Source organism: Toxorhynchites rutilus, chromosome 2, assembly GCF_029784135.1.
Source record: "Toxorhynchites rutilus septentrionalis strain SRP chromosome 2, ASM2978413v1, whole genome shotgun sequence".
NCBI lineage: Eukaryota > Metazoa > Arthropoda > Insecta > Diptera > Culicidae > Toxorhynchites > Toxorhynchites rutilus.
In genome coordinates, this window is record NC_073745.1 from 99,174,926 (window position 1) to 99,202,269 (window position 27,344).

The 27,344-nt window shown below is 40.1% G+C and overlaps 1 protein-coding gene across 1 annotated transcript in view; it reads right to left on the minus strand.

The window, feature by feature from the left end:
• Window positions 1–13,900: 13,900 nt before the first annotated feature.
• Window positions 13,901–27,344, minus strand: part of LOC129764537 (protein argonaute-2) — a 64,918-nt gene continuing 51,474 nt past the window's right edge. Inside the window, exons 9-10 of the mRNA XM_055763721.1 lie at window positions 14,474–15,231; window positions 13,901–14,406 (exon numbers count right to left, since the gene is read on the minus strand). Coding sequence (XP_055619696.1) covers window positions 14,313–14,406; window positions 14,474–15,231 — 852 coding nt within the window. The 3' untranslated portion in view covers window positions 13,901–14,312. The remainder of the gene's footprint in view (window positions 14,407–14,473; window positions 15,232–27,344) is intronic.

A 27,344-nucleotide genomic window follows, 5' to 3' on the forward strand; every position in this document is an offset into this window, starting at 1 on the left:
CTGGTAGAGAACACGATGATATCGTCCATGTACACAAGACATCGGACACCAATGTGCTCTCTCAAAACGTTATCCATCACGCGTTGAAACGTTGATGGAGCATTTTTCAAACCGAATGGCATTCTTAAAAACTCGTAGTGTCCGTTTTCGACACTAAACGCAGTTTTTTCGATGTCACTCTTATCCACTTCGATCTGGTGAAATCCAGATGCCAAATCAAGTGTTGAAAAATAAATGCAACGGCCAAGCTTATCAAGAATGTCGTTAATATTAGGAATGGGATAACGATCATCGATCGTTTTCTCATTCAGCTTACGATAATCAATGACAAGTCGCCATTTCTTCTGGCCGGATGCGTCCATCTTTTTTGGGACTATCCAGACTGGTGAAGTCCAAGGGCTACTTGAAGGTCTTATAATGCCTTGATCAAGCATTTTCGAAATCTGTCGCTGAACTTCCTCTCTATGGCAGAAAGGGTAGTGATAAGATTTCGTGTGAATCGGTATATCGTCTTTTGTGGAAATTTTATGTCTAATCGCGTTGGTGAAGGTCAGTTGTTCGCCTTCTACATAAAATATACTCTCATAATCTGCAATCACTTTCATTAGGTTAGATTTTTCTTCTTTGTTCAGATGATCAACTCTCAATTGATCGAAAATGGGTGTCCTGCCAAATTGAGTTACATAATCTTGGTTCGGTTCCTCTAAGGAAAAATTGTTAAGTTCAACATCTAGAGGACGTTTTATTAATACTTTTGAAGGGTTTTTTGATATGTTTGATACAGTGAAAAAAGCATGGCTATCTTTTGAATTGTAGATACCAGAGTGTATGATAATGTCCTTAGAGAGAAAAATGTCATCTTCCAAATAAAATTCTCCATTATTGATGATAGTTGGTAAATTCACAATTTTTGTCTCATTGGAATTTAACTGGATTATTGCCGAATTTGGATATTTTCGAAACATTTTCAGTACGCCAGTGGGGAATTTCAACTCATTTTGATCTGTTAATATGTTGACTTTTAGTTCACGTAAGGTCTCGTATCCTATGAGACCATCGAAAAATTTGTGGAAGTCGAATATGTAAAATATTTGTTTTTTTGATCCTGGTATTGTGGAAAAGGGGTTGAAATTTACGAATTGATCTATATTTTGCGAACCATTAACGTTCGTTACCTTTACAGGTTTGGTGAACTTGCATTTGTCCAAATTGACATGTTTCGGACTAATGTAGTTTTTGTTCGCTCCCGTATCGATCAAAAACTTCAGTGGTCCTTTAGTGGTATTGATTTGTATGTACGGTATAAAATTGTTTACGGAGGAGTTTCTTGGGCCGTAATTATCTGAAAATTCAGTTCATCAGTGGAAGTGGTATTTTCTTCGACACTCTCTTCCTGATTGTTTACCACAGGTTGAAAAGATGTACTAGCCATCGATTCATTGTGATAATTATCCTGCTCATAATTTTCTTCATCATAGGTTTCGTATTCACAATTTGGTCCTTCGTACGGGCCGTAAGGATCAGACATATTTGTGCCTTCGTGGTAATTGATTGCTCTCCGAGGTCTATTCATATAGTTTATTTTATTAGATCTTATTGAAGGGTCTACATCCATGGGAGTAGGCTTCGGCATCTGAACTGGTCTTGGGGCGAATACGTTTCGCGGAGGAACTTGCGGTTGATTTAGAAAGCTTTGGTTCTGATGTTGTTGGTAAGGTGTGTGGAATTGATTCATTTGAGGTCTTTGAAAATTTTGCCGTTGATAAAGGATTCATTTGTAATCTCGAAAAATTTTGCTGTGGATTAAAATGATTCGTTTGAGGCTGATACTGGGCTCTTTGGTAATGATTAAAATTATTCCAGTTCTTTTGCCTTGGTGGGGGAGGTGGTGCTACAACAATCGGTTTTTGGAATCGATTTGTAGTTTCCATCTTATTAAGACCGCATTTATTTTGATAGTTTCTCTCTTCAATAGAAGCATCGAAAGCTTCTTTTAATTTTTTTGGTTGGCGGGCTCTTACGTTCCCGCCGATGGGCTCTTTTAGTCCTGCTAAAAACACTTGAAGAGCATTCTCCTGGTGTGTCGAGATTCTGTCCGTTCTCAAGTTGAGATCGAATGTTGAAATATTTGTATGGTTTATCAAAAGCGAAAGCAATTGATGAACCGAACTATAAAAATCTTCTATTGTTCCAGCTTGTTGCAGTTGGAACAATTCGCGGGTAAGCGTGACAGAATCACGCTTGTCGTTATAGTAAGCTATCAGGTTAGCTTTAATTTCTTCCCAGATTAGCGGTGTCCCGTATGTTTCTAAAACTCGGTCCGCATCTCCGGTTACTTTCGAGCGTATGGATTGAAGCCATACTTGCTCGAAGGGTGTCCCTTTAAGAGTTTCTAAAAAGGGCAACAGATTTTCCACTGCTCTAATGAAGCAGTGTAATTTGACGGGGTTACCGTCGAATTGCGGCAATTCGCGGATTGCCTGGGGCGTTTGCATCGCCTTTAGGATTTTCTCCGCCTTGTCGAACATTACCGCTGTTTGAGCAATTCTGGCGGCTTCTTCGTGTTCATTTAAATTTTCCTCCTGTGCTGAGGTATTGCTCCTCGGTAATTCAGGGGATATGTTAAAACTGTTTGGGTTCATTGTTTTCGCGATTATTCACAAAGCACTCCAAGGTAAAACTTAAATCACTCTTGTTAGATTAGCTAGTTTTTTTTTCTGATTTAACGTTTGTTTTTGTTTTAGATTAGTAGTTCTCTTTTGTGATATAAAAAGAGTCGCTTACGGTGTTACCCGGGCTCGTCTCTCTGAATTAGTAGTTTTTGTTATATTTTATGGATGTGGATACAGCTTTTTTTGTTTCGGGTAAGCTTTGTACCACTCCGATTAAATGATTGTTAATTTGACTAAGATCTAATTACTTACTTGATAAAAAGGTATCACTCGTGCGTCCGTTGTAGTTCTCCAATCGTCAGCCACTCGATATTCGTTCGCGCGGGAAATCACTTTCGCGAATTGGATTTACGCGTGAACACTTGAACGAGCGATCCTACCGACTGCGCCAATTAAGTTACATGAGGATATCGAAGAGTTTTTAAAAAGAAAAGAAAAGACCGGTTTCGCCGGGAGTACAAGTTAGACTGATTTTATTATTGTCAATTTTACATCATGAAGCCTAGCCATTTACCTAAAGCCCTTACGCTGCACATTCCATCCAGTCCGTTGTCGCGTCAGGTACAGAGTCCGAATCGGTGTTTTACGTTGGTGTCCTAAATTGTTGTTTCGCTTGCGTTTGCGAATTGATGCTACCGATAAACTGTTCCACAGTGATCGGTTCTGTTGCTGTGGGGAAAATGATGTTGCTTGCGTTAACTTATATATATATATATATATATATATATATATATATATATATATATATATATATATATATATATATATGTATATGATACACTTCTTCGAGGTATATATGTATAGAATCTATAGAATAAATTCAGGCATATGTAAACGCTGGTGAATTACTTACTGGTGAGAAATCACTAAAGTTGGATGCAGTTCTACTTCAGGTGAATAAATTCACCGAAAATATGAGTATATTCATTTTCTAAGTTTGCGCTAGTGTAAACGGTTGATGCGATTTCTATAAATCTCATCATATTTCTTCACACGAATATATCACTAGTCTAAATCCACCCTTAGACGCGTGTTTGATGCTTTTTAAATGGCGATGCACGGAAGATGCCTCTCGTTAAATAATCAGTGCAATGCGTGCATTGATATAAAGAAACAAAATGCGACATATGACTAATTAGTGTATTGTTCTCGCAAAGGCAAGAAAGAATCGTTTCTTTTCAAAATGATTCTACAAAACCACGCAAGCCATTAAACCCTTTCAGGGTCCCCGGAACTTTTTACTAAAGAGTTATTTATGAAATTATCAAATAATATCCGAAATGATAAACCACCAAATTTAGAAAAAAAAAGATTGCGTAGTCCTACGTTCTAAACGGTCGTGTCTCGGATACAACCTCTCGAATTTTTTTAGGAGTAATCACCCCGACCAGAACGGGTCTTCGAACCCGAAGCTCCGGCGGGATGATCTGTGGAACGCTGATCTTTCGGCACTTTTCAATTACCGCAATAGTTGAAATCCTATTCGGCTTATACACAGTGATATCGAAAAGGGTTACAATTTTTTAGGATGGTATATGAAATCGGGGTTTAATTTTTTTTAAATATCAAATGACTTCAAATTACATGAAAAAAAGATCTACTGTCATCTCGAACACCAGCTCCAGGCGCCTTCATGGAGAAACTGGTGTACCTCAAGGTTCCGTCTTAGCCGTCATCCTTTTCCTGATAGCGATGAACAGCCTGTTCCGTGTACAACCGAAGGGAGTATAGTAGAACCCCGATTATCCGCGAAATAGTCGGGCCAAATAATCGCGGATAACGCAATATAGGACTAAAAATGAGGTACAAAATGAGTTCAATAATGTCTGTATGTTTCATCAATACAGACATTATTGAACTATCAATCTGTAAGGTCGTGTACATCAGTGATCAGATAATATGAAACCATGATCAAAACAAAAAAGCAATACTCTACTACTTACTGACAAATTTCGGGAAGGTTTATGGAATTACTAGGGATCCCATATTCGCGGATAATCCGCATCGCAATGCACTACGGATTATCTCTGGTCTACTACCATCAATAAATGCAGCCTCTGTATGCGCCGAAATAGGAAAACCTCCATTTGACATTTTTGTGGACGCGGCGATAGTTACCAGAACTGCGAGCTTCCAAACCAAACCAGCAAATCAGCAAACCAGCTGTTTTAACGAACGAAATCTTGCAGCAGGTGACACACACAAACCTTCCACCGATAGCTAAACAGCTTTGGCTTGGGACTAACGACTGGAGGTTGCCGGTGGTCCGAGTGGATGATTCAATCAGGAACAACTTCCGAGCTGGGGCGAGCTCTGTGCGTCTGAAACAAACCTTTAACGAACTTGTCTCAAGAAAATATCACAATTATGAAAATCGCTACACGGACGGTTCCAAATGGATGCAAGGAGTTGGTTTCGGGGTAAACGGTCATAATAACTCTCTTATTTCCAGCAATAAACTCGTCGACATTCGGCCAAAGCTGCCGGAATCTTTGAATCTGCCAGTATCCCGTCAAGCAAATCGATCCTCATAGTTACCGCCTCGGCTAGCGTCATCGATGCTGTTGGCGCGGCTATAACTTGGCACCCATGGATACAAGCTATCTGCTGCCGGATACAGTCCTCATGTGGGTCCCCAGACTTAGTGGCATAGCCGGCAATGAAGCGGCCGACCGTTTTGCCGAAATCGGTCGCCTTGGACAACTTTTAACGCACAAAGTATCACTAGACGACATCAGACTGTGAATCGCCAACACCTTTAAAACTTTTTGGGCGGAAAATGGTTCGATGAAGCGACGCTGTTCCTCCGGAGAATCAAAGGATCCTCCACCAGATTCGAAGACGTCAAAACGATGAGAGAGCAACGAATCCTATCCAGGTTAAGGTACAGCCACTGCGACATGTCTCACAACTTTTTTTTTTTTTTTTTTTGCAATTTAAATTATAATATATTTCTTTTCATTTCGTTTGTTTACATGACATTTTTTTTAAGTGATACAATACAGAATTTTCAGCCTTTGTTTTGTTTTTTTTTTTCATTTCACATCTGAATTGTGCATAAAGTTCATCATATATTTATTTTTTATTACGATATTTAACTATCAAAGGTTGTTTAAATTGAAAAATCCTACTTAGCCTAAATTAACAAATTTAAAACACCTAACTAACCAACGCTCGGATGAGCGGGTACTCCGAAAGCGAGACACTCCCAAAGAATTTTTCTACCGAAGCCTCTATTCGATCATGTATGGTTCTGCAATCTGCAGCCCTATGCAGTTCACTTATTCTGGTGTCGAAAGGGACGTCAAGGATCATCCTAAGCAGGTTGTTTTGGACAACCTGCAGTTTTTTCTTATGCGTGGCTGCACATGTACCCCACATTGGCATAGCGTGGTTTACCACCGGGGCGATGATGCATTTAAAAACAGCTACTTTGTTTCGTCGTGATAAGCGTGATCTACGGGAAATCAGCGGGTACAATGATTTCAGCAAGATGATACACCTTATTTTGAGGTGATCGGTGTGGGAACGAAACAGCAGCTTGTCGTCGATGATGACTCCTAAGTATCTCACTTCATTCTTCCAGTCGACATGTCGGCCATTCACCTCGACAAAGCAATCGGCTGGTGGAAGCAGTTTTGGAGACGGACGATGCCGAAAGAGGATGGCCTGTGTTTTGTCCTCGCTGACCTTGATCTTCCAGCTGTTCAGGTAATCTACGTACGCCGATACACCTCTCTGGAGTCTCGAACGGTAATCTCTAGGCTTCCGACCATTCGCGATGATGGCACTGTCGTCGGCATAAAGTGCCAGCCTGCAATCGGCTGGCAGCAGTGGTACATCCGAAGTGAAGATGGAGTACAGAATTGGTCCCAACAAGCTGCCTTGCGGAACACCGGCTGAGATTCGTTTGATTTCCGAAGAGACACCAGCAATGTGAACTCTAAAAGTACGGTTGGCTAGGTAGTCCTTTACTATCCCCGTGATGTAACCTGGGATGTTTGCTTGAACCAACTTGTTGATGAGTCCGTCATGTCAGACGTTGTCAAAGGCTTTTTCAACGTCTAGCAGGACCACAGCCGTGTTGTTGGAGAGCGTTTTGTTACGGTGGATTATATTCTTCATGCGTATAAGTTGGTGAACAGTTGAATGCCCCTTCCGGAATCCGAATTGCTCAGGCACGATAACATGGTGTTCCTCGACATAAGCCATCAATCGCTGGAGTATGAGCCGCTCAAATAGCTTGCTAACAGCCGATAGAAGAGTAATGGGTCTGTAACTCGTAGGAGCCGTTGGATTTTTCCCAGGTTTCAGAATGGGAATAACTTTCCCCATCTTCCACCTGATCGGAAAATATTGAAGTTGGAAGCATCTGTTGAAAATCGCTGCCAATAATCGGAAAGCTTTTCCGGAAAGTCTTTTGAGCACCAGGTTCAGAATTCCGTCATTTCCAGGGGCCTTCATGTTTTTTCCTCGCTTCACAGCTGTACGAACCTCATCCTCCGTCACTTGACCGTCAAAGGGAGCATCATCGATCTGTGCATTGAGTGTTCCGATGGTATGACGCACAATTATTTCGTGGGGACTTACCATGTCGATTCCAAGATTGTGTGACTCGACTAGCTCGTTAGCGATGGAGTTCGATTTTTCGATCGGGGAAACCAAAATATCACCGTTGACCTCTTGCAGTGGTGGAATTGCAGCGGGTCTTTTCTTCAGGATTTTAGCTATCTTCCAAAAAGGCTTCGCGTGATCTCTCAGTTGAGCTATGTCGGCAGCAAATTTCTGGTTCTTCATATGAAACATCCGGTCACTAATCAAGTTATTGAGATAATCTAGTTCTTGTTTCTTCAGGAAACAACCAGAGCGTTGAAATTGCCTCCTAACTGTGTTGCGTTGCTGGATTAGCCGCCTGGTACTATCGTCGATAATGGTGAAATCTCTTCTAACCGGAACACGTCGGATGCAGGCTTCTTCTGCAGCGTGGACAGCTACTTCAAAAACGTCCAGGTAACTGTCGATGTCTGCATCGGATTGTAAAACCACCTGGTCGGGGAGACGCCGGTCCACTATGCGGCTAAAAGCAACCCAGTTGACGTGGTGATAATCGCGTCTCATTAACGGAGGAACCGGAGCTGGATGGAAGTCACACTCGCAAACCACCGGGTAGTGATCCGAACTCAATTCGTGGTGGGCTTAGACAGTTCCAGGTCCGACAAGAACACATCTAACGTCGAGGTAATACCGGCTGGAGAGAGGAAAGTTGGTTCATCCGGATAGAAAATATTACACGTTCCAGCAGCAATATGATCCGCAAGAAGACTTCCGTTTTTGTTGCATCTATTATTACGCCACAACAAATGGCGGGCGTTAAGGTCACCGGCCACTACAAAACCCGTTCGGTTGTCCGTAAGTTTACGGAGATCTTCTTTGAAAAGCTGAGAAGAACCATTGTTATCCACACACTGCTGGGGAACGTAAACTGCAAACAGCGTCATATGACCACGAGACGCATAAATTTTTACACCGACTGCTTCGATAACGTTGGTTTTCGGATGTGGGACAATCTCGTATCTGATTCCGTGCCTAACGAAAACTGCAATACCACCCCCTCTGGAGTTGGGGCGATCCAACCGGATAACGGTGTGAGCTGGGAGGGAAAAACTTATGGATGGATTTAGCCGAGTTTCGGTCAACACTCCCGCATCGATGTTGTGTTGGGTCAGAAATGTGCTTAGCTCCAACTTTTTCGCTCTGACAGAGCGAGCGTTCCAATTGGCGAACCGAAGGATACGGGGCTCATTTGACCCCATATTTAATTACAATAAAACTTAGGACGTCTAGGTGGTCCGATATTGTTTTGCATAGCCGCAATCGAGCGGAGAGCTCGCGAAATATGTTCCACAGCTCGGCGGCACTGTAAAGATCATCCTTGTTTTCATTGGAGGAGAAATTTGGCGGTGGTGACGACGGGATGTGCATTTCCGCTCTGATGCGGGGATCGATGCGACGCTCTCTCTGTTGGTTGGTCCAAGCATTAGCTGGGGGCTGAGGAAATGCCCATTTAGAAGTTTCGGCAGGAGCTGAATGAGTTGCTAATGCAGGAAAATTCTGCTCAGAAAAGACCGGAACGATTGGAGCTTTCGTTTTCCTGCGCGGCTGATTTGATGACGTCGCTTGCTGCCGAATGCGGATGTATTCGGCACGTTTGGGGCAGCTACGATCTGTAGCAGGGTGAGGTCCTTTACAATTAGCACAACACTTTGTTGATGATGTTTTGTCTGGACAGGTGTCTGTGGCATGCATTTCACCGCAATTGTTGCATCTGCTTTTTAAATGGCAGTTGCGGGTGCCGTGGCCGTGGAACAGGCAATTCATGCACTGTGTCACATCGGCTCGCTTATTGCGATAAGCTTCCCATCGTACATATACATGAGCAATGCTCTTAATATCTCGGAGCTTCGTCATATTTGTGTAGCCTTTTGCAAACCGCACCAAATAAAGACACTCATCCTGTGCTGCACTCTCAGCCTTCCGTCTGATGATGTTTACATCCTGAGCGGATAAATTATGCTCTTTCTTCAGCTCGTCGATCAACATTTTAGGTTCAACTAGTGGGAAGCCACGAAGGACAACTCGATACGGCCGTTCACTTGCCTTGTCATGAGTGTAGTACTCATAACCACACTGTATTATATAATGTTCGATTTTTTCGAAGTCAGCTGCAGAGGAGCAATGTATTTTCGTTCCGAAACGGGTGATACGATATGTTGGCTGAGCCTCACACACTCTCATTTTCTCCATGAGTGTAGCGAAAGGTAAATTTTTCACAACCAAAGGCGGCAGCTTTGCACGTTTTACGGTGTTTTCAGGATTGGTAGCAATCGAAGTCGGATGACCGTCGGTTGAATTTTGCTGAGCTAGCGTACTGTACACATTATTATTGATTAAATTTTCCACCAAATCGTCATTACTGACGGCCGGATCTATTTTCTTCCTTTTTGTTGCGGTGTTTTTGGAAACAGAACGAGCCGCAGTTGGCGGCGTCTGTTCTACTTCCATTTCAGCAGGACGCGCAACACGTCCGAACGTGTCGCTCGCCAGATCACGATATGATAGCACCACTACTGATATTGCGATTTTGTGTGAATTTATGAATGAGAGACTCGGTAGCCTTAAAGGCTGTTTTGAGTTTTTCTTCCAAACAACGTGAAAAAACTTCAAAAACAAACTGCACACGAGCGCGATCGATTACAGACTGATGTCTCACAACTTCAACAGGGGACCCTTTCATTCCCTTTGTGACTTGTGCGAGGTTCGCAATTCAGTCAAACGCATCGTCTGTATTTGCCCAAAGTACGAGAACCTCCGGAACTTATACGGGATCAGCGGGGGCATTCGAGATGTGCTTGGCGAAAACCCTTCACGAACTGCTGCACTGCTGTTTTTGACGTAGGACTACGTCTAACCGGAAGATATCGGGGGTGAAATGGAAATCTAGGCACTGAACAAGTAGGAAAAAATGCAAGATTTGGAACGCTTATAACTCGAGCATTTCTCAATAGATCGCAAAGGTTTTTGCATCAATTGATAGGAAATATATCTACGCATCTATCATAACGAATAACATTTCATTTTTCTTGAGATAAATAATTGAACAATTGTGAAATATCAAGCATTGTCCAAATGCACTATGTGCCCATTTTTGATTGGTCCATTTTGTGCTCCTCAAATCGTACCGAATAAAACGGGCAACCAGAGCAGCAGCGAAATAGAATGAAGCACGATTGGAAAGGAAAAAGAAAAAAAAATGAACGAAACATTGGTCGCAGTCTCACACATGCGTAATTCTCGAGCCAGCCAGTCTGCTTAAAAATCCCCGCTCCGCTGCCGTAACGATCATTCTCATTCAAACCATACACCACATCGGTTCGCATCACAACACATCAACAAACCAACCCAAGCAGCCATGTCTGGACATGGCAAAGGAGGAAAAGTGAAGGGAAAGGCAAAATCCCGCTCGAACCGTGTTTAGTTTCGGCCGCCGAAGTGATCGAGTTAGTTGGCAAAGCTGCTCGCGACGATAAGAAAAACTGCATTCGGATCAGAACACATTCGGCGGACATCAAGACAACAACAGGCAGTTGCAGCGAGTGGCGAGTGGCAAATCGCAAAAAGGCAGTTGGCAGCAGAAGAAAAAAGTTTGTTCTTTTTACAATCTGCTTTGGTGGCAAATCCAGAACAAGGCGGCATCGAGGGCGTTCGAAATGTTTTTTTTTCAAAACCACGAGTACAAAGTTTTCTAAATTGGAACCATTCCATAAAACAAGGCGCTTATCAGGGCCATTAAACCTTTCAAAAAAGAGTTTACGAAATACAGTTCAATGCTTTCTAAAATAATATCCAAAATAATAATAAAACACAAATTGATTTTTTTCATAATTTGTTTGCCAGGATCTGATGCGTATGTGAATTTGGCAGTTGTTCTGAGCTTATTGATACTTGGGGACTTTCCTGATTATTCAATTTTCACCAATTTTTAAATTGTTTCCAGATTGAAAGTACAGCGATTTACAATTAGTTCGACATTTAGCTAATTGGACGGACATGTAATGCGACATATTTAGTTGAACATTTTTGTAAACATAGAGTTCGGGGTCCAAATTATGACCCCACATTGAAAGTCGACACTGTATCACTGTCATCGCAAATGTTCAATTACAGGTTAAAATCGCCTCCAATGCGACACTGAGTGGTGCTTCGGAACGTCGCATTGAATGTAATTTACTGTAAAACAAGTCACAAAGCTGGATGGGAAGAAATTTTCCAACTGTGAAAGCTGTGGCGAGTGGCAACAAATCGCTAAACAGGAAGGTTTAGCCGAACAAGATGGGGATATCGAGTGATAACAAAACAATAAACTCTTTAGATAATTTTGTGATCCTGAAAAGGACCCTTTTTAGCCTGTATGTGAATCCAACGAGCGAACAAATCGTAATGAATGTATTTTTTTGCCATCGCTGCCTTTAAACGCTCATTCGTTCGTCTGGTTGGACTCGCCCCTTTGGCTGAGTCTGCCGATTTGTCTCTATCCTGTGAGTGTGTACCGCTAGAGTACAAAAGGCGTGGATCCGCTGAAAAATATATCATTCTCTTTCAAACCGTAAATCAGTGTGGTTGTATGGCATCGTTTCACATCACATCGCATCAACGGATTGGTGCCGGAGCACCAGTATACCTAATAGCGGTTATAGAATTTCGGCCGCCGGAGTGCTCGAGTTGGCTTGCAAAGCTACTCACGACAATAAGAAAACCCGCCTACAGAACAGAGCACATTCGGTTCGGAGGCAACAACTAGTTTCAGCGAGTGGCAAACGCAATCGCAAAACGGCAGCAGGTAGATGAAGGAAAAAGTTTGTTTATACAGACTGCTTTGGTGGCAAAACCAGCCACCGTAAAACACCGCGCTTTTCAGGGCCATTAAACCATTCAAAGAAGAGTTATTAAAAGTTATTCACAATACCAATGCATTCTAAAGTGACATAATATGACATATAATATAAACTGATTTATTTTGTTTATGCTTGTTCTTGAACTTATTGATGGTTGGAGTATTTTAAATTGATCATTCAGTTTTCACAAACCCATGCTTGGTTTCCGAATTAAAAGTGGCTTCAAATTACAACACATTGTATGCAGGATGGCATTAACGAATTTTCTCGGTAGCAAGAACTGCTTTCTTTGGTTGATAACTGATGTTGAAAATTGACTGACGTTACATCTGCATTGTATAGAAAATTAACTAAGGATCAACATGATGAGCTATGTTATTCCTGCTGCTCTGTTCTTATTTTAAAGGACTTTAATCCGAAGGTCATCCGTCCCTGTATTTACTGTTGGTTTTTCAGAACGCTTCTAGCTCGTTTATTTCTCGACAGATCGTAGAGTTCGTTTCCAAAACCTCAGTTCTTTTTCATTTTTATTTACTCTGTTTGCGGAGACTACAAATCTTACAATTCATTCGTCTCCGAAACCACAGTTTAAGGTACGATAATATGCTCAATAGTGAAATATATGATAGTGAATGAGCTGATAACCACCGATGCATTTCCTATCACAGCCATCATTTTGATTGTACGATATGTGCATACGCCGAAAGATGTCCGGCGTTGAACATTTAATAAGTACAAAGCCTTCAGAAAAAAAAACAAGAATCAAGTTTATAAAAAAACGCAAAAACACAACACCAAAGGTTCTTTTCAGAACCCCCAACATGTTCATGAACAGTAAACAGTAAACTAATCCATTTTTCAGGTAGATAGGTAGGTATTCACGTAGGAGAAGAAAATAAAAATATATATTCGAAATATATATTTAGCAAAAGCTGTCCCCTTTGTATAGTCCTACGTCACTCCGGTTATGTCCCTGACATTACCCACCCGTCTTTTTTTGAAAGATGTCGATCTGTATTTTAAAATCTAAACAAAAAACTTGTGATCAAATCGAAGATCCTTGTTCCTTCCCCTTCGCGATAAGGGGAACAAGAACAGTCGGCATCTTTGAGTGGCGCGGATTCACCATCTGTGGTCTGTGGTCCTCGTCAACCGACCAGGGAGAAGACATCAAAAGTTGTAATGTGTGAAAACTCTCGTGATGAAATTTGTTTTTTTTTTTGTTTATTGTATTAGTTCCTTCTCCGTATGTGCATGTAAAATGAATTAATGTTTATTGTAAGCACACATCGCGGCACTGTTTGGGCCTTTGTTTGCTGAGACGAACCAGCCCAGGAGGCTGAAAATCTAAAATATAAAGAATTAAAAAAAAGAACAGAATTTTCTCATTCCTTATGGCGGGTTTACATTAGGGAGATCTATAGCTATAGATGGATTTATTCACGTGAAAATAGGTGTAAACGGGTGAGAATAAATATGATACACTTATTCGAGGTATATATAACTTGAATAAGTTCAGCATATGTAAACGCTTGTGAATTTCTCACTGGTGAGAAATCACTAAAGTTAGATGCAGTTCTACTTCAGGTGAATAAATTCACCGAAGATATGAATATATTCATTATAGAAGTTCACGCTAGTGTAAACAGTTGATGCGATTTCTATAAATCTCATCATATTTCTTCACATGAATATATCCCTAGTCTAAACCCACCCTTAGGTATAAACCACCCATAGGTTGAGTTATGAGTTCTCTATATCGACATAAACAGATAATTGGTCGATTTAAGGATGTCTCTCTGGACACACTTAAAAGCTTTTTTATAAAATTTTATTGTTTTTTTGTGATTAAATATAAATTCACTTCATTGTTGTATAAGCAACATCATTTTGAGAAAGGCTGCCAAAGTATTGTTTGAAAAAAAATCACACTAAGAGTATTTTACAATGCAGCGTCAAATCGACAGAGGCTATTATGATATAATACGTGATATACATAAAAGAATCCGATAAATCATTCGACTATTCAGAATGTATATGCACTCACAACACTCGATAGTTTTATCATTTGGTGCTGTTCTAGGACCATTATTACCGGTCGAAAAATATCGCACAAGAATATATCGCTGCATCATAAAATAGCCTTTTAAACTGAATAAATATAACAATTTTCTCTTTCTCTTAAATCTTAAACGAAGAACATTGGATGTCCATCGATGATTTCAGATTTGATCTGCAGCCGTCTATACTCGTCCACGAGATTTTCCATATTGAGAGGGCGACTGGAAATGAAGAACAAACATTAATGACAACCCATTCCACGTTCTTTTGATATTTTTGAATACTCACTCCTTTATGTACACCCTTCCTCTGTAGGCCGCCAGATGGGCATAATATGTTGGAGCCGGATACGATACGGAACGATTGCAACGGGCGAACAAATGGCACAAATTGTATGTCAACGCCTGCAGTTGGTCAGGATCACACTTCTCGTCATCGTACAACACGCAATATTTGGTCGGTTTGGCAACCCCTTGAACTGCGGCATGTGATACCAAGAAAAACTGGTACTGGTTTGGTGCCGTGATATAACGATCCACTATTGTTCCAGGTGGAACGTTGTTGTTCTTGCCCTCGGTTGGGGTGGTCTTGGTGGGGAAGAAGCGAGCGTGGTGACGCTTCTGTACCACTATGAAAGTCACGTTCGGTCTGTATCCTGGTTTCAGGGTAGCTGCTGCCGCTTGTATAGCCCTCAACTCGATGTTCATAATTTCCGGAAATTGTCCCTCGGACACGCCATCTCGGTAGTACATAATCAGATCCGGTGCGGCATTGTTTTGTTGAAGGTATTGTTTCAACTCCTTGCTGACGATATTCTGCAGATCTCGGATGGTTTCATCTTTAGGGTTCTGCAGTCGATAGCAGCAATTATAGCGGAAGCCATGCAGATCATACGACGCAGCCACACCGACCACGCTAGGGATGTTGGTCTGCTCAGGGGACGGATGCGTTACGTCCGCTCCGATATACATGATTTTCTTGCGGACAAGCGGTAGATCACGTAGAGGGGCAACCATATGGTTGGAACCGTTGGTTTTGGCGTTTATCTGTGAGGAAGATTCAATATTTAGATATTTATGTACTATACCAGCTGTACTCAACCCACCGGGCTCTCTTGGTTGGCCCGCCTGGACCATTTTATAATTTCAAACTCAAATAAATTCTGTACAAGTTTAATTTATTGTTTTGAGGAAAACAAAAACAGGGTTTTAATTTTGCAAATATTGCAGTAAGTCCTAAGGTCTGATACTAGAGCACATTCCTTCGATATGGAGACTTGTTGAAGTAATTTTCATTCCAAAAGCGGGGAAATATGACAAATCACTCCCAAAGGCATTCAGACCAATTAGATTGCCTACCAATCAGGCAAATCGTACTATGCGCGTTTCTTGACATCGCACGTGCCTTTGATGATGCTTCTTATCTATCATTGGCAAAAGCTATGAGAAGAAGACATTTCGATAACTGTATAGTTGAATGGATTCAGGGCATGCTCACACATAGACGAATCCCCTCTAATTCTGTGATTGCAAAAAAGGGTTGCCCACAAGGAGTCGTGCTTTCACCTCTCCTTTGGTCACTTGTAGTTGACGACCTTCTGATAAGTTTAGAGGTAAAAAGACTCGAAGTTGTGGGCTTTGCCGATGATCTTGTCATAATGACACGCGGCAAGTTCGACGACGTATTATCGAGCAGAATGCAGATGCAACAATTATTCCTTTCACCAAAAAGACAAAAACCAGCATCTGCAGTCTATACTTCTTGGAGAGAGGAAATAAAAAGCAGCGCTTCAGTGAAATATCTAGATGTTATCCTAGATGCTAAACTACTGGAATGTGCACTTAGATTCAATAATCAGCAAGGTCAATTCAGTCCTATACTGCCCATGTTTGTATAGGAGACGTAAGCGACAAAATGAACAAAATCGACTTTTTCGCCGTTTTGCATTCTACGCATTGTAATACGTTTGCTCAACATGCAAACAAACATTTTTTGTTCGAAAACATTTGAGCAATTTTGAAACAACGTTTTCGAAAAATCACTGTTTGTCCGCATAACAGACGTAGTTCCATACAGCTTCCGTACATCGTTTGAAAATCAACAATTATAAGTGTTATGTGCTATAAGGCTAAATCTACATTTGAATCACATTCTTTGTAGAGCCCAAACATGCCTGTCACGATAGTGTCTTATTACTTAGTGTTTCCTAATAGATGAATATAAGAAACCATTAAAACACTGCTCATATAATTACTATTTTCTGTACATTGCACTACGATGAACAAAGAGAAGCAATTGTGTTTTTAAATGCTATAATTACCAAAATTTCTGCATTTGAATCTTCAAGTAGATAATAAAACAATCAGATCAGTACTAAAATTAAAATAGTATTGGTTCTTAGCATTATAACTCCTCGGATTCGACATCGAATTTTTCCACATACTCAGCATTTACTCATACCGTTGGTGTAAGTCACTCCACCATCTTTAGGCGATTGATCGTGACATCGGTACATCATGTTGCTAAAATTACCAACGTTGCAGATTGCCTTTACAAATTCAATGAAAAAACATGAACTTGCTGTTTTTATCATACCCAGAGTATTCAGGAAAAAAGTACTATTGTAGACTCGCAACAAATCAAGAGCATCTTTTCCAGACATTTCACTAAATTTCTTCCAAACCTTTTTGATTTTATCCGATAACAACTGAAACTACCGTCGAAGATGTTTTGACTATTATCGGAAATGTAAATACTAACGCTACACTGCCCATGATTGCATAGGAGACGTAATCGACAACACCATTAGTGTTGGGAAAACGCATTTCTGTTGTTTTTTGGCCATGCAAATTTCCGATGAAATGATCTGTCCAGTTGAAGGATATGATCGGCAAAAATAGGGCCTAGGTGGTTTTGCGGATTATAACATACGTTTTCCATTTGGAAAACGCTTGCGTCTATTTATGCGGACATTCAATCGTTTCAATGAACATTTGTTCGCATAGGCCCTCCTTTTGCCGATAATATCTTTCAACTGGACAGATAATGGTTAAGAAAAAGAAATGGTTATGTGGGTCTACAATGCAATTGTGCGGCCTAGGATAACCTATGCCTCACTTGTATGGTGGCCAAAGACTGAGGAGACTGGGTACAAAAAAAGCTAAACAAACTCCAACTACTAGCATGCGTTGCAATTACTAAAGAAATGCGAAGCACTCCTTCAAAGGCATTGGAGGCTATCCTTCACCTGGTGCTCTAAAGCTTAAAAGATGGGAAAAAATACTAGATGGGGACAAAACTGGTCACTTGAGCATCCTGAATCTCTAACCCGTTGGACCAGCCTCAAAGATGAACGGTGATTGGATGGAACCTAGGACTAATTATGACATTCCATACAGAGTGGAGGCGATCTGGCGTAGTGGTAACATCCATGCCTCTCACGCTAAAGGTCACGAGTTCAATTCTCACTCCCGACATTCTTCCAAAAATGGAAGTAAAAAGTGACGAACCAGCCAAATGAGTTGAAAATCACTATAATACAGATAAAAAAAAAAAAAAAAAATTCCATACAGAGTGATCGAACATTCTCGTTCAGTATGAGATGAAGGTGGTCCTAACGTTCGTAATGGTTCAATCATGTTCTACACTGATGGGTCGAAAATGGGAATCAGAACAGGTGCCGGAGTGTAAGGTCCCAGAACAAAAATCTTTGTGGCTATGGGAAACTGGCTGTGATGATCGGGAAAATGATTAGAACCCTATCAGAGTTGCACTAAACGAAATGTGTGTATTGAGAGAAAGAGAACGATAAGTTGAGTTGATCGGTTTGGGTCGTATGAATAAACGTCGGCCGGAGTCGCTCTCTTGTGATTTGTATCTTAAACTGAGTGGACGTATTTATTTATACGGAAGAAATATACCCCTAGTGTTCGTACATTTCAAGTGGCGACGGGTTGAGAAGCAATTATTTAAACGGAAAAGTGATACTGTAGTAAGTGAAATAGAAAAAAAAAGAAATATTTTTCTTCGCTGCGGCCGTGGGAAGCGTGCGGTAAAGGCCGTGTAGCGTAGCCATAGGTTTAATTGGCAGTTCGTTATTCTTGGTACGGTTTGGTTGCTAAGTGTGCTCTTGAAAGGAAATTCGAGTAGCTGGCACGGAAAATTGTTCCAAGTGGAAAGATTCGTGAAAACCTAAGGGAAAAAAGTATTACGCTAAGTGTACTCTGTAGCGTGGTCGGTGAAACGCCATTGCAAATTTATGTGTCTCGCTTAGTCCGCCATTTTATCGGCGCAGGAGTGGAGAGCTTTTATTTCTTTTGACTGGAAGCATTCAGTAACTCAGTACCTCAGCTTCGATGCGAGCGTGAGTGAAACTGGCAAGGCAGCCAATACAGACAACGCTAACGCGGATCGGTGTGAAGTGAACAGTGTTCAGCTGAGAGGCAGTTGAGAGTAAAGTATAATTTTGAGCAGCTGTCAGTGATAGTGAGCATATCTCAAGAGAAGCAAGTTTGTATCGACAACGAGGGAGCCAAGGTTAGTGAGCTGGGCATTGGTGAGACGAGCGTCAGCGACGAATACTTTTCTTTGGCAAGGTTATCTCTGGTGAGGCATCTGGTGATCACTGCATTGCGAGCATAAAACAAGAGAGAGTAAGAAGCAGCATATCTAGTAAGTCGTTTTATTCATTTTTTCTCGTTTGGTTGTTTACATTTTGGAATATTTTCCGTCAGCATGTCTGCTTTTATTGGGAGTGTTGACCACTACGTACGTGGTGCTAGTTTTGCTAGCTATATGAAGCGGATGAACGTTCTTTATCAGTTAAACAATATTTCAGAAACAAACAAGAAAAATCTTTTCATAGCGCTTAGTGGAACTGTCATTTTTGACGAGATTGAGCTTATTTACCCTGGAGAAGACATTGAGAAAATTGATTACAATGACATGATTCTTAAGTTAGGAGAAAGACTAGACAAAGTGCAACCCAATATGATGCACAGGTATAAGTTTCATGCGCGTGTGCAGGGTGTTGATGAGGCTGCAGAAAACTATGTATTAGCATTAAAATTACTTGCCACCCACTGTGGATTTGGTGCACATAAAGACGAGGCCGTTAAAGATAAAATAATTTTTGGATTGAGAGATCAGGACTTAAAGCATAAATTACTCATGAGAGATGACATGAAGTTGGAGGAGGTTGAGCAGATAGTGATTAGGACGGAGTTAGCGAAGTGCCGTGCGAAAGAAATGGAAGAACGAAATCAAGAGTCAAGAGCGGTAAATTCGGTGAAATATCGGTTAGGGCATCAGACCCAATGGAGGGATACGGACAGAGATGGTAGGCAAAGATCGCGAAACTATGGCAGGCGTTTCCGAAGTAGAAGTAGAAGCTCGAGTAGGGACCATGAGCGCGGACGGTACAACAATCATCGTTATGACTATCGCCAACGAGATCGCTATTCGTATACAGATCAACCGGGAACAAGCTTTTCAGATCGCCGTAGAGATAGTCAGGTTAACCCCCATCAAAACGTGATTTGCAATTTTTGCAAATTGAGAGGACATGTGAAACGCGACTGTTACAAATTGAATAATAGTAGAAATGTAAATTTCGTGGAAGAAGCACCGGTTGAAATCAATAGCTATGATTTCAAACGCTTGCAGATAAAGGATTCAGAGGATGAAGATGATGACTATCTTTGCATGATGATAGGAAGTACTCGTTTCAGCAAACCATGTCTCGTGAATGTGTTGGTAGAAGGGATTGCGCTAGATATGGAAATAGATTGCGGTGCGGCGGTCACGGTAATCAGTCTGACAACGTACAGAACATATTTCAATCACATCGAGGCTTCGAAATGCAGCAGTCGGTTGGTTGTAGTAGATGGTCAGCAACTATCTATTTTTGGTGAAATATTGGTGAAGGTGGTAGCTTATCAGGTTCAACATCAAGTTACCTTAATCATTCTTGACTGCTCCAGGCGGTTTACCCCTTTGTTTGGCAGAAATTGGTTGGACATTTTCTACCCTACTTGGAGATCTAACTTTGGAAACAACTTGGGCATCAACACAATAGTCAAGGATGTTAAACAGAATTCAGAGCCAAAGCATGACACGGGTAACATAGAATCGGATATAAAATCTCGTTTTCCCAATGTTTTTGACGGTGATTTTTCTAATCCTATAACAGGATTTGAGGCTGACCTAGTCTTAAAAGAGGATAGACCCATATTTCGAAAAGCGTACGACGTGCCATTTAAATTGAGGGAACAGGTTGTTGCGCATCTGGATTCTCTTGAAAAACAGAATATTATTTCACCGATTCAGGTTAGTGAGTGGGCGTCCCCTATTGTTATTGTACCTAAAAAAGATAACGATATAAGAATGGTGATAGATTGTAAAGTCTCAATTAACAAACAAATAATTCCCAACACATATCCGCTACCGCTAGCACAAGATATATTTGCGTCATTAGCAGGTTGCAAATGGTTTTGTTGCCTTGATCTGGCGGGGGCGTACACCCAGCTTAAATTATCAGAACGATCAAAGAAATTTGTTGTAATCAATACAATAAAGGGACTTTACACTTATAATCGACTACCGCAGGGGGCTTCATCAAGTGCGGCCATATTTCAAAAAGTCATGGACCAAATTTTAATAGATTTGAAGCATATCCGTTGTTATTTGGATGATGTACTGATTGCGGGAGAAACCAAAGAGGAATGTTTGTCAAATTTGTATCTGGTACTTGGTAGATTGCAAAAAGCTAATTTGAAAGTAAATTTCAAAAAATGCAAATTTTTTGTCAATTCTCTAACTTATCTTGGACATTTAGTCACAGAAGAAGGACTTCTTCCATCTCCAGAGAAATTATTAACTATTGAAAGAGCCAAGATTGCTACAGACACTACGGAACTCAAAGCATTTTTAGGATTAATTAATTTCTACGGAAGATTTGTTCCACACTTGTCAGCTAAATTAAGTTGTTTATATGCCTTATTACGCAAAGATACAAAATTGGTTTGGAACGATAAATGTCAACAAGCGTTTAAGGAAAGTAAAACAGCCCTTCTAAATGCAAACTTTCTTGAATTTTACGATCCCGCTAAGCCTATTGTTGTCGTATCTGACGCTTGTAGCTATGGACTAGGGGGAGTCATAGCACATATTGTCGATGGGAAAGAAAAGCCCATTAGCTTTGCGTCCTTTTCTCTGAATACCGCACAAAAAACTTACCCCATTCTGCATTTAGAAGCATTGGCGCTTGTATGCACTGTGAAAAAGTTTCACAAATATCTCTTCGGTCAAAAGTTTACTATATATACAGATCACAAGCCTCTTTTGGGGATCTTTGGCAAAGATGGTAAACATCAGCTATGTGTGACAAGGTTACAAAGATATGTAATGGAAATGTCTATATGTGAATTTGACATACACTACAGACCTTCATCCAGAATGGGAAATGCAGATTTCTGCTCAAGGTTTCCGCTGGACGACAGCGTTCCCAAGAAACTAGATAGTGGCTGCATAAAAAGTATAAATTTCTTTAACGATTTCCCGTGGGACTACTTTTTGATTGCAAAAGAAAGCAAAAAAGACCTTTTTACTTCAAAAGTGATTGAATACATAGAAAGAGGCTGGCCTGTGAAAATAGATAAAGCATGGCACCACGTATTTTCGTTACGTTATGATCTGGAGGTAATTGAAGGTTGCATTCTATATCAAGATCGAGTATTTATCCCGGTTTCCCTTAGAAACGATATTTTGAAATTACTTCATGCGAACCACAATGGCGTTGTGAAAATGAAACAAACGGCTCGACGATCTATATTTTGGTTTGAATTAAACAAGGACATAGAACAATTTGTTAAGCATTGTGAACCATGTATAAAAATGTCTGTTATTCCTAAGCCAGTTTGTAGCACATCTTGGATTCCGACAAAGCGTCCATTTAGCCGCATCCACGCTGATTTCTTTTTCTTCGAATCCAAAACTTATTTGTTAGTCGTAGATAGTTTCACGAAATGGCTTGAAGTTGAAATAATGAGAAGGGGAACGGATGCAAATAAGGTTCTCAAGAAATTCACATCCATCTTCGCTAGATTTGGACTACCAGATGTACTGGTTACAGACGGGGGTCCACCTTTCAATTCGGGCCGTTTTATTACCTTCATGGAGCGTCAGGGGATAAAAGTTTTGAAAAGTCCTCCGTATAACCCTAGTAGCAACGGGCAGGCGGAGCGGATGGTAAGAGTAGTTACTTATTTTTTAGCTAATTATAGAAATACTTGTTCCGTATCTGATGAGAGGTTTCCATCAGAGAAATTGTTGAGCTTTAAGCCAAAGGGTTTAGTGGACCTTTTACACCCTAGACGAGGCTATAAAAATTCTCTCGATCTAGAAAAATCTTCAGGCAGAAATGTACCTGAAAGGAAGGAAAATAATTCAAAATTTATTAGTACGCCCTCTTATGATCCATTTCTCAATCTGACGCTAGGGGATAGAATTTGGTATAAAAATAATGACAAGCTTGCTGTTGAGAAATGGGTGGAGGCGAAATATGTCAAAAGAGTTTCAACTAATGTTTTTGAAATTTCTTTTGGCAGGCACAACTGCAATGCCCACCGGAATCAACTGAAGATTGTGGAGCCGCGACGGTCTAGGTCCACATTCCAAGTGTCGAAACAACGAGAAAAAAGGAGAAGAGAATCGGTAGACTTTGAGGAAGAATTCATGGGATTCCCAGACGAAGAAAACGCAGCCAAGAAGGACATCGAGTATAGACAACCGAAAGTTTCAAGAACTAGCCCGATTGAAACGCGAAGTTATTCGCGAAAAGATGATTAGGATGATTAGGAAAACCACAATCAACAGTCGTCCCAGTAGCGATGAATGCAACGGTGAGCTATCATTGGGTCCTGGGGAAGGCTACAGAAGGATCAGGAAGAATAATGTGAGGATGAAAGCAGTGTTGGCAGTTCGAGGAATCTTAAGTACAAAATAAAAATGTGAATTTATCGAATAATTTAGAAATGATTGAGAATTTACGATTGCTGATTATATAGAATAATGAAAAGTTTATTTTATTGTCGAATATTTGAAATTCTAAATTATTTAAGTAGAGGTTGTATATCTCGATCATAATAGCTTGTTCAGTGTTCATTTGTTTATTTAGATGTACCTTTAGTTTCGAAATGTATTACCAATGTATAATCTAAAGGAGGAAGGATTGTGATGATCGGGAAAATGATTAGAACCCTATCAGAGTTGCACTAAACGAAATGTGTGTATTGAGAGAAAGAGAACGATAAGTTGAGTTGATCGGTTTGGGTCGTATGAATAAACGTCGGCCGGAGTCGCTCTCTTGTGATTTGTATCTTAAACTGAGTGGACGTATTTATTTATACGGAAGAAATATACCCCTAGTGTTCGTACATTTCACTGGCCAACAGTTTTTCAGGCAGAAATAGCTGCAATAACAGATTGTTTAAATGTCTGCCTCAAAAGGAAATATGCTAACATCTGCATATTCTCAGACAGTCAAGTGGCCCTTTAAGCTGTAAATGTTTTTAAATGCTCTTCAAAATTTGTCTGGGAATGCATTTCCCTTTTACGGCAATTAAGTCAGCTGCGCTCAGTACAACTGTACTGGATTCCTGGCCATTGCGGTATAGAGGGCAACCCGGCGCAGAATTCAGCGTAAAACTGGGCGCAAAATCGGCGCTGACAACCAAACAGTTCATCTGTGTTTCGGAGCGTGCTCATTCGCCAGAGCGCATGTGTACACAAGGGGTGAGAGCTCAACTGGGTGCAAAAATCTTGTTGCGCATCAGCACTGGGTTGCATTCTGAAGACTGCGTATAAATAATCACTTTTCACCGACAAACTTAGGAGGAAATTTTCATTCGAATAAAAATATCTTTGTGAAATCTGTGAAAAAATTTGCATGGTGGGTTACGATTTCGAGTTTGAGTCACTGTATGTATTTCAGTAATAGTGCCAAATCAGAAAACAAGTCATGTTTTTTTATAAAATAGTTTTATCGTTGATAATTAGTTTTGCTCCGAACGGCTTTTGTTGGTTTACATTCGAATTGAATCGGAAACTCTCAAATTTTTATTTCGGTACGTTGTACATTACGGTTATCATAAAAATTAACGAAAACTGAAAGAAAACACATTTTCCTATCATGTAACCGTGCCGAAATACAATATTTAAATATCATTGCTAATCAGGTGAGCCTAAATCGGTCTCTCGAAATGTAAATACAACATTCGTTCTTCAGACAATGTGGATAGAGAAAATATTGCAATCTTAGCTCCACTGTATTATATTCAGTGAGTATAAACAAGCCATTCGCGATTTCAAATTACAGTATTTACAATTCATCAGTCGTCTAGCGACCAGACAGCAGCGAGGCTTTCGAAATTATCTTTCTCAATGCCGAGTGTTTAACACTAAACCTACCGATGTTTCGTGTATACCTATTCCTACCACAACGGGTCAAGTGACCCGTTATAAATAGTTAGTGAACAATTACTCGAATTATCAAGTTTTGTTGAGACACGTAACGTAGCACATTTCTCCTGTATATTTCGATATTTTGGGATAACAAATATTAGCAAAATATTGAAATTACAATTTTTGATACGCAAAATAGAACTGTAGGTTGGAATGGTTGCTGTTAGCTCGCTTGGATAATCAGCATTTTATAAATAACTCTTCAGTAAAAAGTTCCGGGGACCCTGAAAAGGTTTAATGGCTTGCGTGGTTTTGTAGAATCATTTCGAGAAGCAACGATTCTTTCTTGCCTTTGTAAGAACAATACACTAATTGGTCATATGTCGCAATTTGTTTCTTTATATCAATGCACGCATTGCACTGCGTATTTAATAAGATGCATCTTCCTTGCACCGTCATTCAACAAGCATCAAACACGCGTCTAACAGATGCACACTGTTGCAGCGATAAAAATGAAACATCGCGAGAATGACCGTTTATGAAAAATCGTTTCTCGACTCTCGGTCAAAAACGTCAAAGCTACAAGCTTGTTGCATCAGAACAGAGCCGATGCGCACGAGAGCATATACGAATGGCAACTAAAAGTATCGAAGGTGTGCTATTCACATGAACAGGAAATGAACAAGTTCTAAGTTTCGTGTAACGAAAACAAGCAACACACACAAAGCCAAACACTGATGGCTAGAAACGACCTATAAACATTTGCATCCTTCTCTTTTTTCGCCTGCTTTGCCATGGGTTGGATGGTAGTGTAATTGCAATGCCAGATGCACTTCAAGTGAAATATTCGCTAGCGTTCACAGCTCGAGGGGAAACATACAAACCACAACGAGCATAATAACGACCTTTGTTGTTTCGGGTACACAAAGATTGCGAGAATTCTCCTCAGAGGAGATGCAATACTTATACGCTAGCGACAGCTTACTTACTATGCATGGGTGGAGTTTACTTCGCAAATATTCTATTTTCGCTATGCCTCTTCGTTGTTTCTATTCTAGCGGCTGCATAATTTGCCGTTATTGACAGCACTATTCGGGAAAGCACACAAATGGACAGTACAAATGTATGGGGAAATGGGAATTCTTCCAATTTTCATCAATTTAAACCATGTACAGACTATGAGAATGTAATGTATAGCATATCAAACAAATCTTGGAAAAATTCCGATTCGATTGGTATGCAAATCGTTAAAATCCGTTCGCAGCAAAAATAGTTATTAACGCTAACTTTATTACATAAAAACGCGACCTGTGTTCTGATTTGGCACCCTTAATATAAGACGTAGTCCTACGTCAAAAATGTGTAATGCAATGGTTTTGTATCACAACCACTCATACAAATCATTCTGATATCATATAAAGGTTTGCAAAAGTTAAATGACCCGTTGTGGTAGTTAGGGCAGATTACATATATTTCTCAGTAAAAAAAATAACAAGAGAGGAGTAAACACTGAAAAACACATTCGATGTATGTTTTAGGAAAAGAAGTGTAGGCAAACGATGTTGGGACAATATCATTTGCAAGAAAATTTTGACTAAAAGTTGAAAAAGGGTCATTTGACTCCTCGTGGTAAGTTTAGTGTTAATTTACTTTTCCAAATTGGTTTCATTCGAGATAACAAGCGAATTAACTGATGAATTTTAAAGCCACTATAATTTAAAACATCATAATCATCATCATCATTCAAGTCGTCTTGCTTCAACTATCAGACAGCAATCTTTCTCAATGCTAATGTCACACTCAGCTCGATATTAAGTCAAAGTTTTGGTCGATTCTAAGGGTGGGTTTAGACCAGTGATATATTCATGTGAAGAAATATGATGAGATTTATAGAAATCGCATCAACCGTTTACACTAGCGTGAACTTCTATAATGAATATATTCATATTTTCGGTGAATTTATTCACCTAAAGTAGAACTGCATCCAACTTTAGTGATTTCTCACCAGTGAGAAATTCACAAGCGTTTACATATGCTGAATTTATTCAAGTTATATATACCTCGAATAAGTGTATCATATTTATTCTCACCCGTTTACACCTATTTTCACGTGAATAAATCCATCTATAGCTATAGATCTCCCTAATGTAAACCCGCCATAAGGAAGAATGAAACATAGATATCGCGCAGTATGGGGGAATTTTGTTCGAAGGAGGCACCGCATCGATTTGCATGTCGTCTGGTAAAGAGTGCCTCTGTATTCCTGCTTCTTAACATATCTGAATCTGCATTAAAATGTTAGTGTCATTTCTGAAACGCGAGCTTTTTGTTTGAAGATCAAAGTATTGAGCGTTAATATCTCTTTGTTGGTTGGGCAAACTGGTATGTTTAATCACTTCATTAGAGTGATAGAAAAGAAGCAAACAAAAAAATCTATAAAAAAGAATACGTGTATTGTTCTAAGTACAGGGGAACTTCGATATAACGTACACATTTTCAAAGTGTAAAGGAACAATTTTTTGAATATTTTTTTTTTCAAAGAACAATAAATTATCTGTGTGTTGATACTAAAATATATTTTGTATCTTTAACCAATCCGAAATTTGTGATTTCGGAGTCTAAATGAATCAAACTTTAATCAACATTACGAAGGGAAACATCATGAGAAAGGCTGGCTTAGTCCGCTAGTTGAATTTAT